The following is a 19,141-nucleotide window of genomic DNA, read 5'->3' as shown; positions in this document are numbered from 1 at the left end:
TTTACATCTTTTACAATCAATTATTTATGGCTTTTTCTTTTGCATAAATGCTTTTAAAATTAATAATTTGTTTTGTCTAAAACAGAAATTGTAGTTGCTGAAAGTGTTGTTGTCATTAAGAAACTGCTGCAAACCCAGCCAGCACACCATGGTGAAATTATTAAGCATATGGCCAAACTCTTGGATAACATTACAGTGAGTATTTGTTCACACTCTCTTATTTGCCTTGTCAATTGATAATGAGATTTTTATCTTCTTCGAATTTGTGCTGTAAATGGAAGTAGGTTTATCAGAGAAATGCAAAATAACTTTTTTTTGTTTTTGACATAAAATAGATTTTTTCATCATCTTAATGGAAAGCTATCAGATGGCTCCAATTTGTGCCTTAGGTCTGGGAAGCTGTTTTTAAAGAGATCCCCGGAAATGTTGAGTATTGCTAGTCCAGTTACTTCAGGATGAATAGCAGGTTTAGAATGTGGAGTAGGTAAATTGAAATGAAAATAAACAGTTAACTTGAGCATTATTAGCCAGTTGTCTTCAAGATTTGGAGTTTGAAAGTTTTATTTTAAACCTTTTTCCCCAAATTACCTGACCTTTCCATGGTATCAGACATGCTGCTCTGAGTGTGTTGCAGTGTCTTGCTTGAAGTTGCATTTTTATCTTCTGGGTATTTGAGATTCTGTGGTATTTAACATTAAATTTTGAATTATTCCCTATTAGCTGTCTTTAGATTTAATTGACCTTTAGATATACAAATATTTAGTTCCCTAATTCTCCTCAAAAGCACAGTAATTGTTAAAACATTTAGTTATCTCTCCTAAATTATAGAGATGATGTCCAATAGCTATCTATTAGATCCTAAACCCAAGGTGTCAGATTCTGATCTGTCAGCAATTCTTTTTCTGTAGAGAACTGTTTAATTTCATAAAATTACATATTTTGTGATAATGGAACAGTTTCTAAATCAGTGAACCTTCATTTCTCTATGGTTAACTTCAGCAAAGTTTGGAGTATTAAAAGAAAAAGAAAACATGGTATTCTTGGTTCATGCTAACTGAAAAATCAAATAAATCTTAAGCTGCTAAGAGCTGATGATCACTTTGTAACTGATATAAGAAAAATAAGTTCTACTGAATTGCTCATACCAAAATAAAATACTGTTGCTAATTACATATCAAAATAAGTAATACCTCATATATAATAATCACCTGTATTTTCAGAAAATCTGTGCAATATTTTGGTGGATTTTTACAATCTTAAAAATAACGTTCTGGCACTTAAACCAAATTAATTTGGCATCTTATTTCCACATACTCTACAAGAGAAAGTAGTTATTTTTCTAAATATTCTGTTTAAAACTTAGAAGAATTTTGTAGGTATTTTATACAATTAATACTTGTAAGCCAATACTCTTAGTTTTGTGGAAAAGAAAATCGTTTTTTAAGTCAAACAAAGGGGGCAGGGAAAAGACATGCTGTCCTTAAACTACTTCAACATTCTCTGGTTTTCCAATATTGTACAGAATATCAGAAAGTGTTAAGTAGTAGAACAGTCTGTGCATTAGAGCAGTCATTGAAATAAAGTAAAAATCAAAATCTGATTCTGAATCATGGCTTTTATTCATGAACAAAGAAGTGGTGGTCAAGAATTACAGTCATTTAGTCATGAACCTACAAGCAGCTGTAGGTTCACCAAGGTGATTGTTTTACATCTTTCTATGACATTTTTAATTAAAACTTCGAAATACATACTTTTCCTGGTATGCTCAAGATTTTGAATTAAATAATATATTTTGAAGAAGTTCATATTTATAATTTGAAGGCTGTATCATTTTTTCTGACTACCCCTACTATGTCTGAAAATGAATGTATTCCTTCACAGAATGGTTTGGGTTGGAAGGGACCAGTAAAGATCATCTAGTCCAAACCCTCCACTCTTTACTTCTGTAAAGAATAAGCGTATATATTTCAGAATGAGTATTTAATTACTGGAGATGTTAGCTTGAGATGTCAATGCTTAATATAGTATTACTGGAGTTCCTGACATCTGCACTTGTACTTCAAACACTGATCTTACTATGGCAAAAGTGGTTGTGTGTTGACATAACACAGTTGCCTTGGGTTTTGTCTGCTGTGAGACAGACACACAGATCAAGGAATCCTGGCCATTATTATGCTGTCAAACAATATACATACTCACATACACAAGTGTACATACTTACTTTGCACAGGGCTTTTTGGCATTTTGGTTTTGGGGTTTTTTTGTGATTTTTTTTTGTTGTTGTTGTTTGTTTGTTTTTTGGGGTTTTTTTTGCTTGGCCTCTCATCTCTTGTAAAGTATTAGGATTGAAACATAGAGGTCCTACCCTATAGCTTTATACACGAGTATACCGCTGTTTTTAAAGGACTCTTGCATTTGGATGTGGGAAGAGCAGCCAGATGTGGGCTTGGATGGGCTTGAAAGTGGAGGGTGGGGGAATGTGAACAAAGAAATTCTTTGTTGTTCTTCAGAGTTGAAATTAATTTAGTACTATGTATTACACAGATGAAAGCACGAAGGGGAAGTTCTTAAAAGAATTAAACACTATTAAATTAAAAAGCCTTTAAGAAAAAAGTTTTGATTGTTCTGTCATGATTTAGTTTAAGTCAAGGGTGTAAACAGCCACTAAAATATGCAAAATTGGTGTAAACTCAGTGGAATAGATTTTTGGGTTTGTGCCTGTTTTTTTCTCATTTATATTGTTATAAATTTTACTTGTGCTAGCCTGAGATTGTGATAGGCAATGTTGAGGTGCCTAAAAATCTTTCACAGCAATACTTTTCAAGTCATTTACTTTACTGAAATATACTTGTTCTTGTCTTCATCTTCTTCATCCACAGAAGCCATTTAGAAAGGGGTGGGACATAGAATATTTAGAAGATAACCATTTTGCCTTGTAAAATAAAAAAAAACTAAATGAGAGGAAGATAAGTATTAATACCATATATAAAAAAATAGGCCAACTATAAGAAATATTAGGAAGTTCACTTTAAAAATACTGAACTCCTGTAGATCACTGACTCTAATTTATGATAGAGATGAGGTCTGTTTCAGTTTGTCTTTGATTGATTATTTCTTACATACCTGAAAATCATGATTATTTTTGTTCTTTTGTGTGTTTTCATTTGTGCCTTAAAATTTTAATGTAGGTGTGCCCAGGCAAAGATCTATGAGATCTATTTTGTGTGTGATACTTGCTGAGTACTTAAATATGTTCCAGCTCATTTCCTCACACCCTTCAAAAGATGTAATGGAGAAATACATGTCTGATGGTGTCCCAAAGACATTAAACAAGAGAATACTTGGATCTCTTAGAACTTCCATTTTTAAAAATCATAAAAATATTTCCATTTAGCTGTTAATGTGTTAATAATGTTGTCATGCTTTACAGTTGATTGACTTGCTAAGCTGTGGGCCAGAGGTTGGAGTGGTGCTTGTTTGTGTTAGCTATCCACTCTGAGGTAGGCCTAATTAGTTTTGTGTGTACAGCTTTTAGAGTGACAGAAGTTTAAAAAATATACTTATGGGAAAGAGCCATCTAAGGAAGGGTAAGTTCAAAGCCTGTCTTAATGAGTTTAATATCCAGCAGGAACAAAATCTGGTGCTTTAGGGAAAGAGTTTTAAAGATAAGAGAAGTTCGTTGTGGTTCACCTCCAGTATATCTTCTCAACCAGTTACTGGTAACCTCTGTTTACTGTCCACATCATCATGCTTACTAATCTAAAAATTCTAATTTCTCCTCATATTCCATATCTCTGATCAGCTGTTCCATCTTTTCTTTGCATTTCCCTGGTGTGTGGGTTTTAAAGTGGAGTGACAAGAAGTGTACATAGTGGTCAGATACGCTAGAGCAAACTTACACAATGACATAGTGATACTGCTTGGTTAGTGTTTTTATCTCGCTTTTCTGGTGTTGCCTGCCTTTTGATTTCTGCAAAACACTGACTTAACAACTCTACAACTTTCTGAAAACATTCATGATTCCAAGATGTATTTTTCCTTACAAATGTCTTGGAGTCCATCTTTATGTGTAGAGTATGTTCTTGTGTCCTGTTCTTAATGTTCCCAGGCCAGTAGTCTCCAAATTTGTTTCTACCTTTCTCTTTTTAGAAAAATAATTTATTATGGTACATTGTATCCAGTAAGGACTGCTATCTGGGTGATGGGAATTTTGGCTTCCTGTGTGATTTTTCACTTACAGTGCTACTAATGGTAAAATGATAAAATCAGTACTACTAAGGCAGGTTTTTTTCTTTTGATAGCTGACGAATTCTTACATTATTGTTTTTCATTACAGACTTATTCCTAGCTCCTTCTAGAATATATGTGAGAACATGAAATAAGTCTGAAGGCTTTTCTGATCTAGAGATGAGGAGGAATACTTCTTGATAGGATAAGGCATTGCAAATGTAGAGCAAAAATAGATAGTGACATGTTTTGAAGAGCTTAATATTTGAGGAAAATCTTGTCACTTATGCCCGCAATCATTATTTACTGTTATTATTTACTGTTTTGGAGTGGGATTCTCATTAGAAGAGTAGCGCGCTCAGTTTTTAACACTGCTCTGTCCATTCATCCACTGATAACAAACTTGACTTCCTAGTCTTGCATAAATACTGCTTGTGGCTGTGTTTCTGAAATGGCTTCACAGAACAGGCAGCTTGCTTTCTTTAATTTAGTTCTGCCTTCATGCAGTGTTGGGAAGGTATCGCAGACTGTGACATCCGTATCTTTGTATGCATTTCAGTTCTGCAAGCTTCAGATTCTAGCTACATTCTTTTACCTAGGATACACTTTAATAAGGGATTTTTAAACCTTTGTATTAGTAATGATTTAATGAACAATTCTCATAATTTTACGATTTTCTTACTGGCTCTATTATCTATGTGGTTGTTGAGAATTTGAGAGGAATATGTAGTCTCTGGGACATTGTGTCCAGGGACACTGAACTTGAAGCAAATACTGTACTTGAATAAAACACATTTTTAAAAAATGTGTACACTGTAAAAGAGGTGCAGTCAGCAGTAAAAATTCTGTTTTAAATGAATTTTATATGTAGAGGTTCAAAATATAGAGGAGTTCTTGAAGGTCTACCATTTGGAAACAAAAAATGGATACTTCTCTTTTGCTCCTATTCTTTCCTGTGTACCTTTGCTTCTTGCTGTCAGTTGGACATTTCAGATCAACTTTATCCCTCTTTCCATTTCTGATTCCAAGTAAAATTTTAATAAATTGCTAGCTATGCAAATTTTCTTCTGGATGCACACCTCATTTGCAATTTGAGTATCTCTCATTTTGTGACAGATGTGAATAACCAGAACTGGTGATTTTAAGTTGTACTTTACCCTTGTGTTTTGTGAGAATATATTGCAATCTGAACTACTTTTCAATAGTTTTTCAATTGTGCTGCTTAGAGCAATCTGTAAAGTCTTTATAATATCTTTCTCTAATTTTTGTAAGTTACCAGAGTCTTGCTTTGAGGGGAGTTTTGTCTAGCTGTTTTTTTGTTTTTCTTTTTTAACCATTTATTTATTTTCCTTGAGACAGGTAATGGGTTGAAATGGCAATAGAAACTGCCTCCTGGTACTAAAGGCTTAAAAAGTGCACTTAACCACTTGCTTGGGCCATATGGAATAAAACATCAGGCAAAGTAATTTACAGTCCTGTTTGCCTTTGAGGATAATGCAGAGCAGGGCTGAATAATGAAAGTATTATTTCCTGCATTTTTGTCAATTCAAGGTCCCTACTTAAGCTATACTGGAAAAGGCAGTGAAGGTCTAGAAGGGGCTTCGTTTCTTGTTTGCTGTTTTGAGTGCCCTGGAAACAGCAGCTGCAGGATCATGCACTTGATATTACATGGTTGAGAACTGGTAGACTTAAACAGGGAAAAAAAAGTCTGAAAATATTGTGTGATTTTGACCCCAAATGAATCCAGTGACACAGAAACATTGGGTTCATCAGTTCGACATACACTTTTCATTAAAATGGCTTCTGCTCATGGTTTGACTCAAAAAGTCTCTAATTGGTATTGATTCTTGTGGCACGAAATTGTATTTAGTATATATGCAGTATTTACATAGTAAGCTAACCACCCAGTTACAAGGCAGAATCTCACAAGAAATGTCTGACTTCCATTGTTGCTATTTTTCAAATGAGGCTTTGTTTATTTAGCTTTGTAAAACTGGTTTATTACTCTAATAATTTAATTTTACAAACGAGGAAAAAATCTTGAAGAGTAAAACTGTGCTTAAATGCACACTATTTAAATATATTTCATTGTGGTTTTAAAGTGTAGTCCTGGGCTTGACTAGGAAAAGTACAATAATGATGTTTGCCTGTCATTATTAATGCTGTTACTGAAATTGGTCTGTGAGCTATTTATGCTTTATAAAAAGACAACAATATGAAAAGGAATGTTTCTGATAGGCTGCTGCCCAAACTATGGTACTTGGTGATCTCTTGTAGAATTTTAGCATTTTAACAAGTCTGTAATGAAATATTTTAGAAAAATAAATCTAGCATAACTGAAATCTGAAGTTGCCTATATATTCTTATTTAGAGGTATCTATCTGTACAGTAGGCAACTTGAACTGCTCCAATACTGGAAAATCTAATGTACCACTCAATTACTATTCTTTAGCCCAATTTAAAATAATAGATTGGGTGTGAGGTCTTAATGCAGTGTAACCTTTGGAACATTAGAAATAACCTCTTTCCCTTTTGAAATCAGAGTACAGAAATAGCATCAGTCTTACCATTTTGCAGACGAACATACTCTGGCTGCATTTAAAGTTTTTATATGTAGTGGTTGTTCAGTAGCTAGTTCATCTGTCTCATACTGTAAATTCCAAGGCTGTTTAATTCTTTTGTCAATGCACATAAAAGAATCCATCTGTATCTTGATGAGTATTTACATGTATCTGTATGTTTTAAGTCACTGTGTTATACCACTCTCAACGTATTATGTTACCTCTGTCTTAAATTTTTTCTCCATTTTCAGAATTGGCCTTTATCTCTTGCAGGACTTTCTGTTGTTGTTGGACTCTCTTCTGTCCATGCATGACGTGCTTTTTCTTTCAGTGAAGGCAGGCCTCTGTTTTCCTCATGGCATGCCTGTTTATATTTTTGTTGGCATATATATTTGCAGCCATGTCAAGTACAGAGGCAAATATTGTCAAGTTGACTTTATTCAGAGTTGTTTCTAAACTTTTTGGAGCACATTAGTCATTAAAAATTCTTGTGAACATAATTAGTATTTCCTTAATAGGCTTAGGTGGGCCATTTTACCCTTATAGAATATACTTTCCTAAATAGTACTTTCAAATGTTATGAGATTACTGAGTAAGATACTTAATACTCGGTTTCCTCTGTAATTCTGAGAAATGGATATTCGTATATTAATAACAGACATGCTAGAAAAGTAATCAAACCATATATAAAAGTTACTAAGAATTAATGCTTTGAGAACCACAGTGCTGCATTTTTAAAGCATGTATATCCTGTGAATCTTACCTAAGGCAAAACTCACCCTGCCATTAGTGTAAGACTATTAATAAAGATCACTGTGTAGTGTAAGTATGTATGTTAGTATGAGTGGTTTTGATCCTTTCAGAAAAAGCAATAAAATTAACTGAAATTGCTGTGGAAACTTTCCTTTTTTCTAAATTATGGTCAGTTTTTTAATAGACTAAACAGTTATGCTTTTCCCCTGACATTTCAACATTTCTGGAACAAGAGCCTGTTCAGAGTGTTAGAGCACCACTGTCTGTAGACACTGTACAAGACATGCTTCTGAACTTCCATATTGCTTTCTTTCTTCCTTCTTCTCAAGGAAGGAGAAAAATGTTTTCAGGGATGTATGTAACACAGATGCAATTTTTAACTCGACCACCAGGTAATGTAGGCTAGCTCACCTTTTACGAGAGTATGTGCATATTATTTCATTTAAATCTTAACTGCTTCTAGCTAAACTGCATGGAGCATGAGCTTCTGTTTCCTTCTGTGCTTTTCCATTTTGCCTTCCCTCTCTGTTCTTGGCAATGCTGTGCTTCTGAACTTGGCATCATAGACTGGGAGTTCATCTAAAAGCTGCTGCCACCAGTTATTTCAGTGATACTGTTGAGTAGCTCCAAAATGGTAAGACCTGTGTGAACTTTTTGGTCGAAGTGTTTCAGTTAAGATGGTGGATCCTATTCAGAAATTGTGAATTGTGATTTTTAACTTCGGTCTCACCAATATTCTGAGTATTCAATTCAACTGGTCTTGGACATTTGCCAAAATACAAATCTTATTGTCATAAAATTATGAATAAAAATGAGGGAAAGCTAGAAACAGTCTTAAAGAAATCCATATGCTTGTAAACTAGATAGGCAGTATTTGAGGAAGCTGTATTGCTGGAAAACATTTCTGTATGAATATAGTAAAAGAAAAAAAAAAAGCTCCATTTTGTTTCAACATGGTGTTTACCATAACCTGGTGGAAGGAATTCACAACCATGTCTTGAAGACTTGGACTGTGATCCCAGATCTCATCTGTGTGTACTGTGCACATCAACATGTCACTTCTGTGTGCCTATGTATCATCAACCTGTAGTGCATGGGTTTTGGGCCAGAATCAGTACCTTACATTTGTATGAATATTCAGTCAACCACAGTGGCTGTATTTAATTTTATGCTGCATTTCCTGCATGGCGATTGTCTTTAAATACTATTTTGTTTAACTTGTTACTGAACACAGACACATACATGTATGCAAGTAGTCTTGATGAATGTGTTAACCTGGAGTGCTCAATGTTTTCTCAGGTTCCAGTAGCCAGAGCCAGCATTCTCTGGCTCATTGGCGAGTACTGCGAACGGGTTCCAAAGATCGCACCGGATGTTCTGAGAAAGACAGCCAAGAGCTTCACCAATGAGGATGACCTTGTAAAGCTGCAGATCTTAAATCTGGGGGCAAAACTCTATTTGACAAATTCAAAGCAGGTAAGCCTACACTCAGTGTTGTATGTATTTAGAGTCATGGCAGGTTGTGTACAGTCTGTATAGATCGGTAGTGATTTCTTCTATGTAAGTAACCAAACCTAGTCGGTATTATTCTATGAAGAAAAGCTGAACATATGTTTTCAAGAAATACAACAGACTAAATCTAACCATGAGTCTTTAAGTGTGTGCTGGATCATGAATGTGAATGTATTCATGAGATGAACTCTTTTTTTGTATCTGTCTTTGGGAAATTGTGAAATTTTTACTTCATATAAATAGAGAAGATCTGTAAATTGTGTTAGTAATACCAGGCAGAAGATTTTGCTGGTATGATTTAACGTTTTCTCAAACCAAAACCAGAACTTTCAAGAACATACTATTATTTTTAACAAGAAGATTCTGACTTTTTTGTTCAGGATATCTAAAAGGAGGTGCCAGTAATAGACCTTGTTTTGTCTTCCCATCAGTGCTTGTTTTAGAGATAGTAACTGCTTTCCCTTTTTTTGTTTTACGTGATCGGTTGGTTAGTTTGATTTAGTTTTTCCTATTTCCCTTTACCTTGGTATGTGGGTGAGTTCTAATTATCTCTAGTAGTAAAAATAATCTAAAAATGTCAGATAACACAAAGAGGTGAACTTAGATCTCCAAGTAGCTGAAAACAATAGCTATGAGAGGTGCCAGGTACCTCACTCTTTTAAGTGACAGCACTGTGAACCCCATCACTGACTATGGAATATAGCACATTAATACTAATTTTTCACTGTAATTCCAATTGTTGCTGTAAAAGATTGTAAAATCAAAGATTTTTTTTTTTCCAGATGTAGGAGAAATACATTATCTGGTATATCTACTTTCCTGGGCTGCTAGACCTCTTTGTTTTAAAACAGTTTGCACAGCACAGGATCTTGCACTTCTCCAACTGTGATGTCTTCTTGTTCCTTATAGTTATATGCAACTACAGACGTGATCTGTCTTAGATTTTTTTTGTGGGGCACATGGGAGATGGGCTGTCTTGTCTAGCATTCAGATAGGAGTGAATGCTTTGCTTATACAGTCTGAAGCGGGGCAGTAATAAAAGGTGACTTCTCTCTGGCAGTGCTCATCTTAAAGAAAATGCTGTCTGAGATAAGGAAAGATTTGGTTTGACCGTGTAAACCGTCTTTTTTTAGCCTATTATATGTACTAATTTTCCATATAGTTTTTGTAATTTTGCAGGTAAATTCTCCCACATCATATTTGGTCAAAAATCCATTGCATACAAGGAGATGATGATTTCTGTGATGCATTTTTTTTTTGTTATTTCACATCTTAATACATTTTAAATCATCATTGTAAGTGCTGCATAACCGTTTATTCAAGCACGCTAATGATGATAAAGCAGAAGAAACTGTCTTCTGGGATGCCTACTAAATTATGAACTTCATCAAAGAGTGTTTTCGTCTTGTAGTTTTAGGTTGTGGAAAAATAAGTTAGGTCAAGGTGTGTATTTTATCACATAAAATTTCTGACACTGTAGGTTTGGTGACTTGGTGTGATTCAAAATTCCTGTCAAACTAGAATACCATGGGTTTCCTATTAGAGGGTGGCAACACTCTTCCTACATTATAATTTACAGGAGTAACTCTTTTTTACTCACTCAGTATTAAAATTACTTCCTGGAATTACTGCCGTTCCTAATAAGTCCAGCCATTTTTTAGTTGAATTTTTAAAATTTGATGTCAAATCTTGTAGACTTGATTGCCCAGTTGTCAGTCTGTCCACCTGTCCTCAATCCCATGTTTTCCGTCTCCATATCATATCCCATGATATAGTAATTTTATGAATAATCCATTCGTTTCATCCAAAGTTAATGGAGTTGTGAAAACCCCAAAGATAAAATTTTACTTTATTGAAAAGTGGTGGTAGAATGGCAAAGAGACATTCAGTGCTGACCACTTAGATGAAGACAGCTCTTTCACCAGGTGAGGGAAAGGCAAGTTGAACTCATCTGTTAAGTCTTGTTTGTAGAAAAGCACAAAGTTCTGGAGGAAATAAGACTTGCTTATTTTATTCCCTTTGTCTAAATATATTATTTTTTATCTTAAAGTATATGGTGAAACACATAATGAAGCGCATTCACAGGAATGATTTTTAACATTCAGGATTTCTTACAAAAAATTAAAGTATACTTTAAATCCTGAGATCACCTCATAAGCCTTCAAAGTCTGTTCATAATTTAAGAAAGTTTCAGGTTCAGTTATATCTGGATAGGTATGTAATAAAAGCAGGCTTCCCTCTGGTTGTCTGTATTATTTGGTAAACTTGATTTGTTTTTTCAGCACTTAGGGTCATAAAATCTTGAGTGGGCTGGATAGCTGTCTAAATGGAGGTCATATAAGAGAAATATGTCATATAGTTGCCTAAGGTGTTTCTTGCATACAGCAGAAAGAATAAAGAGATTTTGATGGGTTTCTGTTGTCTAATATTATAGGACTCCTACCAGAAAAAGTCCCAAGTAGTTGTAGGGTGTAAATAGATATGTCAATCGTGGTTTAGCACAAAAGCCTTATCTTGTGTGTCTAAAGAATCAGGTAACTGAAAGCTAATGATATCTAGGAGTGGACAGATAACTGTTTTGCTCTCATTGTAGAGCCTCATCTGTTGGTAGAACCTGTATTGTAAAATTTTCAAGTGAGGATGTACCAAAAAATTAATTGCTGCTGATACACAATAGGCATGAAATCCTTAAATAGAACTATTGTCACTAGAAAATTCCAGAAATGTTGCTGGAGAATGATTGAATCCTAGAAATACCTAAAGCTAACCCTTCTAGCCAAAACAAACTGTAGAAAAAATAATAATGGGTTCAACAGTATCAGGATAAAAGAAATTATATTATGCCTATATAATGTGCATGTCCATATATCAGGAAATATTGATATATGACAATAAATGTATTAAATCACAGATCAGAATAGTTTGTCACTATTCTATGGAGCAGCCATGGTATACAGAATCTGTCATGTTTCACCAAATCAGTGTGGCTGCTGAAATGATTTTCAGCTTCTTTTGAAAACTCCTTTGTTGGAAAAACTTACATCAATTCATTAGTTTATTTTTTTGTTTTTAATTAAAAATAATTATTTCTATAAGCTACCTCCATGTAGGAAAGGTCTTCTGCTAGTTTAATTGCTTTACAATAAGAAAAAAAAAGTTGTTTCCCCGCTGTTTCCATGAAAACTATAGTGTGTATGATAATTGCAAAGAGACTTCTTGCAGACACAGAACATTCTTGCATATAAGTTTGATGTGTATTTATCTGTATTGAATAATATGAAAATTATATTTCAGGGGACAGAACAGGGAGGAGGAGGAGAAGGGAGACATTCATGGAAAAAATGGTCCCATTAAAGGCAATGCAGTCTTTCAGGATCAACTCTTTAGCTGTCTAATATTTCTTTATGTAATTCCATCAACACTCACTGAAAAAATGTCCACTTCAACAAGGCCTTCAACTTTTCCCATCCCTGTAGCAATTCACAAGTTAAGATCGTTGTGTTTTGTGATCCATTCTCCTGAGCTTCCTGTCATGACAGCAAGGAGTCCTGTCTTTTTTTGCAAGGGGAGAAGTGATGGCAAAGGCTGCAGGAGGTATCCCTCATTTAGTTTAATTCATGCTACCTGGGAACCCTCCCTTCCAATTCCATTTAGATTGAACGGCGTAAGTCCTGCATGAGTGCAGATTATGTAGGCTCAGTCTGATGCAGTTGTTTAAAATTTTATACCCTCATACAGAATTAGCTGCCAATAAACTGTGAAATACATACAGGAAAGTTTTGCCTTTCCCGGAGCTAAGACAGTACCTCAAGGAAAAAAGTATTTTTTCACAGAGCCATTCTTGGGTATTAGAGAGAAAAAAGAAACAAAAAATATTTTGTTGACAGTTTTTTTAAAACTATCCTGTTATATTATTCTGATATATAATGACCTATTTATTCCAATCTTTGGTACCATAGGTTATTTTTGAAACACTTGCATATGCGGCACTGATGGTGTTTAAATTAAAATTATTTTCTGCTTACTGTGTATCTCACTTACAGGAGTTAATCAGTATTCTGAAAAAGCATTTTTATATCTCCAGAAAAAAAACTTTGACTTGCATCCTCAAGTTGGAAATTATTAATCTGAACTTTTTTTTTTAGCAAGTGGCATATGCAAAAATTGACTGATCTTTTGGACATATTTTTCTGCTCACATGATTGAAACTGTGTTATTGTCATAGCAATAACATGATGAACAATATATATGGAATGTTGTTTCTTTGTATAAAGCAGATAAATCTCTCATGATGATACGTTTTTAACCGTGTTATGCATCTGTTCTGAGCTGAAGTACCAAAATTTACTTCCTTAGGATGGTGTGTAATTTCTGCTCTTTTTCCTGTTTGGTTGTATATAGAGGAAGTGGCATGCATGTTTCAAATATATCTAGTGGATTCCAGTCTATTCAGCCCTGTTGTTTTGGTTACACTACATTATTTCTATTTTCTATGTCTCCTTCCTTACGTTATTTTCTCAGCTTAAAAAATTATCTGAATTATTAAAATTATTTAAGATGTGTTAATATGCTCAAATATCAACTTAAGAAGCTGTTATTATGCTGTAAAAACCTGTGATAGTATAAGTTGCTCTCGTACATAAATAAATAAATGACCGATATTACTGAAGGCTTTAAGCTTCAAGAAAAAAATGGAAGAAGTCTTTTATCCTGGTTTTTAGAGGGCATCAGCAGCTTGCTTTTATGAAAAAGTAACAGCTAAATGCACTGCAAATAATTTGCAGTAATCCAGTTCAGTGATTCATGTGTCTGCTTTAATGGGTCATAATTCAGTACAAAGTAACTGAGTGCAGTCAGAGTGCAGACACTGCTTATGCCAGGGACAGTATCTCTTCATAAAACACACCTCAGCAGAAGCAGTTTGCCAGCCCCCTAATACCCTCTGATGTTTTGATGTCCTGCATATTTTTCCGATTAAGTTTTGAGTGCCATGTTTTTAGTTGTATTTCCACATTCATTATCCTCACGTAGACCCTTCAGCGGGTTTGCCATATATGATTATTTTTTTAATGATGCCTTTCTTTCCACTTCAGCAGTTTAATAATCTAGCACATGGCTGCTTCTCAGTACTCAGCATTCACCTCCCCAATACAGAAGAGGACATGTGCTTTGGCTGCAGAATTCCATTTGCAGCTTTAGAAATGCATATTCCCTGTGGAGCAACATTTGTTTGACATAACCATTCATTTTTATTACCTCTTTAAATATGTTTATCCAGAGTTATCAATAATCATAAATAACTTGTATTCTGTTCTTGTCCTGTTTTTTTCCACAGACAAAATTGCTTACCCAGTATGTATTAAATCTCGGCAAGTATGATCAAAGCTACGACATCAGAGACCGTACAAGATTTATTAGGCAGCTTATTGTTCCGAATGAGAAGAGTGGAGCTTTAAGCAAATATGCCAAAAAAATATTTCTGGCACAGAAACCTGCCCCGTTGCTTGAGTCTCCTTTTAAAGGTATAACTGCCGCAATCATTTGGTAAATGTTCATTGTGTAAAGGAATGTGGCAGCTTATTCTATTTCAAAATACTCTCACAAATTGTGTCACTTAGCAAATAGAAAAGATTAATATGCAAGGATGCTCGATCTGCTTACTTGCTTTTCAGCAAGCTAGATGCACAGTGCATTTCTCTAATGATAAACCCTGGCAAACTGATTCATTTCTATTCATGTGGATTTTAAATTTTATTTAAATAACAGAAGGTATGTCTTTTGAGGAAAACTACTCTTCAATTTAGGAAAATAGCTCTAGGATTTTAACTGGACTTTATTAGAAGATTGTTAATGTGAGTATTGCAAATGTTATATGAATCCGAAATAAATTTAATCGCTGTAGATATTTTTTCTCCAAAATCATAATTTTCCCTCTGCATTTTGCCTGTTGTTTTACAACTAATAACCATTGTCTGTCTTCTCAAATTAAAAGGTTATCAGGCTGTCTAAATTAAAAATACTCTGTTATTGTGACAATTTGCATTTTAATTTTTATATTTACTTAGGTCTAGTTTTGAAGCTTTAAAAGGAGCTCCATTTTGAAGAAAAACTATTAAAATTCTGGATGTGTTTGTGCCAAGACATGTATATGGATTGTTTAACTGTGCTGTCATTCTTAATATTCACAGTAAAGTAATTTTTAGAGAAGCTACATTTCAGAGCAACACCTCTAAACACACTGACTGATTAGCTTTTTTATTGACCATTATGGGGGAGATTATTGTAATCTATGGACTGAAATCAGTTTTTTGACCTATGAAGAGCTTCCTAGTTTATATTTATTCCATGACATTTGAGGTAATACAATGGCAATTACCTTTAGCCCTGATTAAGATTGCTCCTTGTGGCAGAGCTCACAGTGTTTGTGTATTTCTTCCCTCCCCCACCACACCCTGCTGTTTTTTAATAGATCGGGATCATTTCCAGCTTGGCACCTTGTCTCACACACTGAATATCCGAGCCACTGGATACCTGGAGCTGTCCAAGTGGCCGGAGGTGGCTCCCGACCCCTCCGTCCGAAACGTCGACGTGGCCGAGTCGGTACGTCCGCAGCACTCAGAGTAACTCTGCTGGTGGCACTCCTCAGCACAGAGTATTGGCCCAAAACCACAAGTGTTTAAGTACTGTCTGTGGGCTGTGTGGAAAGCCATTGGTGCAATGGGAATGTCTCCCTGTTGCTTATTTTATCTTAGAAGTCGAGCATCTGGAAACTTGCTTAATGCTAGTTGTTTTCAGTGGCAGAAGTGGATAAACTAGGCCACTTCTGCTTCATTCTGCTTTCTTCACTTCCATCTCGCTTCTGATTTCATATCTTTTATCTCTGCTCTGCTGCAGTATGTGCAGCTGGGCTATCAAAGTCAGAAATGAAGAGAAATCCAGTATGTTAACTGGGTGTAGCTGGGCTACCAAAGTCAGAAATGAAGAGTTTAGTTTGTGAAAAAATCCAAGGCTAAACAGAAAAGAAAAAAATAAAAAAATTGAACAAGGTAATGCAAACGGCATAAAGCGGCTGTAGGGAATGAGATTACGTATGTTTTGAAGTGTCAAGTTTGGAAGAGATAAGGGTTTACATTTCAGATAATCTGAGAGGATTAGGAAAGTTTATGATGGGAAAATGTCATCTATTAGTGCTCTAGTCATGTGTTGACACATCGGGCTCATCATCTACTAGCAATATCTTTTTATTACTGTAGTGTAAACTCTGAGGCAAAGTTGTGTTCTAGTACCAGAGTTGTGATTTATGTGTCAGGTACCAGAGTCCTATTGGAATGCCAGTGAAAGGTGTTGAACAGTAGCTGAAATGTAACTGGGTTGGTATACAGTGTGCCAATGCTGCTCCTGGAGACATGGTATTGTAAGAGATACAGACAGAAAAGCTTGCAGTCCTGTTAAGGAGCCAGCTTTCTCAGTAAACTATAGATGAATTAACTTGCTTATGAGATGTTACACACAGAAAAAGCAAGAAAATTCAAAAACTTACAGAAGCCAGTGGACAGCAATCTGGTAGAACAAACATTTCTCCTTAGTACTGTAATGGTAATCTGTCTACCTTCTTATATACATTTCAGGAAAAGTTGTATTTGTGTATAAACTTCTGAAAGCTTTTACAGGAAGAATTTTAGATAATCAGCTCAAACAAAGGATTACAAATTATAGGATTGGCATGAAAGAATGTGTGAGAGTTCTTTCATCCGTAAGATGAAAAGGAGATATCATCTTCATAAGATGAAATGTCAAAAAAAAAAAAAAAAAATCCGCCTTCAACTATTTAAACCTCAAAGCAAGCAGGAAAATCCTTCACCCATGCTGAGGTTTTTTTGCAAGTATTTTCTTTGGAGGATATCTCATTTTCATTAATTTTGTGGTTTCCCTAATACTGCGTGTGCCTACATAGCATATGTGAGTAAAGCTGAATTAAGCTGCAATCCACATGCAAATTTTCATTTATATCCAAAAGAATACTGGCTTTTCAAGCCTTAGCAGCTTTTGGTGTTTAAGAGGAAGCCCGCATGTCTCTAGAGTTGTTTAGCCTTGCAGGTCATTGTTAGAGCCCATTTCAAAACTTAAGTCTTATTCCAGGTGAGATCAGTCAATGAGGCAGACCTGTATCCCACTGTGGATAGAGTTGTCTGCCAGGTTTTTTTGGGTTTTTTTTGCTCCTGTCCTGAATTTTAACACTGCTTCTCTAGTAGCATAGAGGTATATGGGAAAAAAAAAAAAGTCTGGGGGAGATACTGCCTCATTTTGGCATTCTCTTGGTGATAAAAAATCACTTTTATTTGGAGAATTGCAGTGGAAGTGAAATATAGTTTGTCTGGGGCTACCTAAAATGTCCACATCTGTTTTCTGCTCAAATCTTGGGATGATAAAGGTGGTGACTAGCCCTGTTTAACCTTCATTCTAGTCAAAGTCAGCTGGATCTAGAAATAAAACTCTAAGATTTCAGGTTCTTTTGGCATAGAAATTTATTTGTTATTACTGATGCTTTTAATCTACCTTACTAAATCTTTTTCTGGACTATCTAATATACATCTCTTGCCTTTTATAGGTATGTACCAAACTTCTAGTTCTTCTAATTGTGTAAAGTAAGAGACGTTTGATAGCTTCTCTTGACTTGCTTAGATGATTTATTTAGCAACAGCTTAATACCACTACTCTGAATGCTTTTATTTGATGTGTTGTGTGTATATTTTTGTGTTGCTAGATGTAAAATAAACTTAAATTGAAATTTATTTGCAGGCAAAGGAATGGACTGGAATTCTAGGCAAGCCGAAGAAGGAGAAACCTACTGAAAAGTTCTACTCTGAATCAGAAGAGGAGGAAGATGATTCTGCCGGTACCAGTTCATCAGGTAAGTGTTTGGAAAGCAAACTGCGTTTTCACTGCCTGGAAAACTGTGTCTTCAGGACTGTCTGGTTCATAAAAAGAAAAAAACAATTGCAAACAAAGCCAGAGCTGTGTGTAAACTCATTAAATTGGTGGGAAAATTTTACATTCACTGTATTAAATAAGTTAGCCTTTGATTTGTTTCCTAGGTAAAAAAAGCTGGCATGCTATTTTTATCCTCCTTGGAGTCTAGTATGAGTAAGGAGAGTTTGTAACTCCAGTTAAAACTGAAAGCACATAGCTGTTTGCAGGAGAAGTGCCCAGATGTTTGGTTGTCAGGAGCTTTTAAGTAATTTTTTGTTTGTTTGGGTTTTTTTGTTTGTTTGTTTGTTTTAATTTGGTGATGGTGAAGAATTATTTTGATAGCATGTGCTGCTGTGCTGATAAGTGGCCAGATTTGTTTAATTGTGTAGTCTTTCATGAGATTTATTCAGCAAATTGTGTTACAGTATTTCTCTCAAGTTCTGCATAATGTTTTCTGTTTATTATAATGGGATATTGATGAAGAGGGTAATAGCTGCCAATCAAGTTCAGTAAGCAGAGGTTTTTTTAACTGCTCTCCCATTTCTTGTCAGATAGGCAGTTCCCCAAGACAGCCAATTCAGAAGATGTTAGTATATTTCAGATTTAGTAAGCATAATTCTCGCGGGTCCAGACCTTAGACACAGAAAATGTTTAGCATTAGAGATTTGAAAGAATTATCATCATCTAGTTGAGTGGAAGAGGGACATCTTAAAATACATGGAGCTGCATCCTTCCAGTTCCTAAACTGAGGAAATAGGCAGAAATGTTTAAGAGTTGTATCACTGACATTAGTAATTTCTGAACTAATAGAAGCATATACTCACTTCAGGTATTTGAATATTTGGTAACTATATGATTAATTAGAGGATTAATAATTTGTTTAAATCAGTGATTCAATCATAGTCACTATGGGTATTTAAGAACAGATTATCTAATTAAGCAACTGTTTGAGAAGATAATTTTGCAGTTAAATGAATGTAAAGACTAGAAAATGTGAGGTCATCTCCAGCTCCTAATAGGGTTACGTAACTTTGAAGAATCCACATGTGATTAATTTATTATTCAAATTTCTAGTTTGAAAAAGTATATTGTAAGCTGAAGAGGACAGGTTTTTAACT

The 19,141-nt window shown here is 34.9% G+C and overlaps 1 protein-coding gene across 4 annotated transcripts in view; it reads left to right on the top strand.

Annotated features, from left to right (window-relative positions):
* AP3B1 (adaptor related protein complex 3 subunit beta 1) overlaps window positions 1-19,141 on the top strand; it is a 155,669-nt gene that overhangs the window by 72,587 nt on the left and 63,941 nt on the right. For all 4 annotated transcript variants that reach the window (XM_066180771.1, XM_066180772.1, XM_066180770.1 and 1 more), the window contains exons 14-18: window positions 86-195; window positions 8,841-9,017; window positions 14,389-14,575; window positions 15,523-15,653; window positions 17,853-17,964. In XM_066180771.1, coding sequence (XP_066036868.1) covers window positions 86-195; window positions 8,841-9,017; window positions 14,389-14,575; window positions 15,523-15,653; window positions 17,853-17,964 — 717 coding nt within the window. The remainder of the gene's footprint in view (window positions 1-85; window positions 196-8,840; window positions 9,018-14,388; window positions 14,576-15,522; window positions 15,654-17,852; window positions 17,965-19,141) is intronic.

This window comes from Chamaea fasciata, unplaced genomic scaffold (assembly GCF_029207755.1).
Source record: "Chamaea fasciata isolate MVZ Bird 193981 ecotype frontalis unplaced genomic scaffold, bChaFas1.0.hap1 SCAF_4, whole genome shotgun sequence".
In the NCBI taxonomy this organism is placed as follows: Eukaryota; Metazoa; Chordata; class Aves; order Passeriformes; family Sylviidae; genus Chamaea; species Chamaea fasciata.
This window is presented reverse-complemented; position numbering and strand designations above follow the sequence as displayed.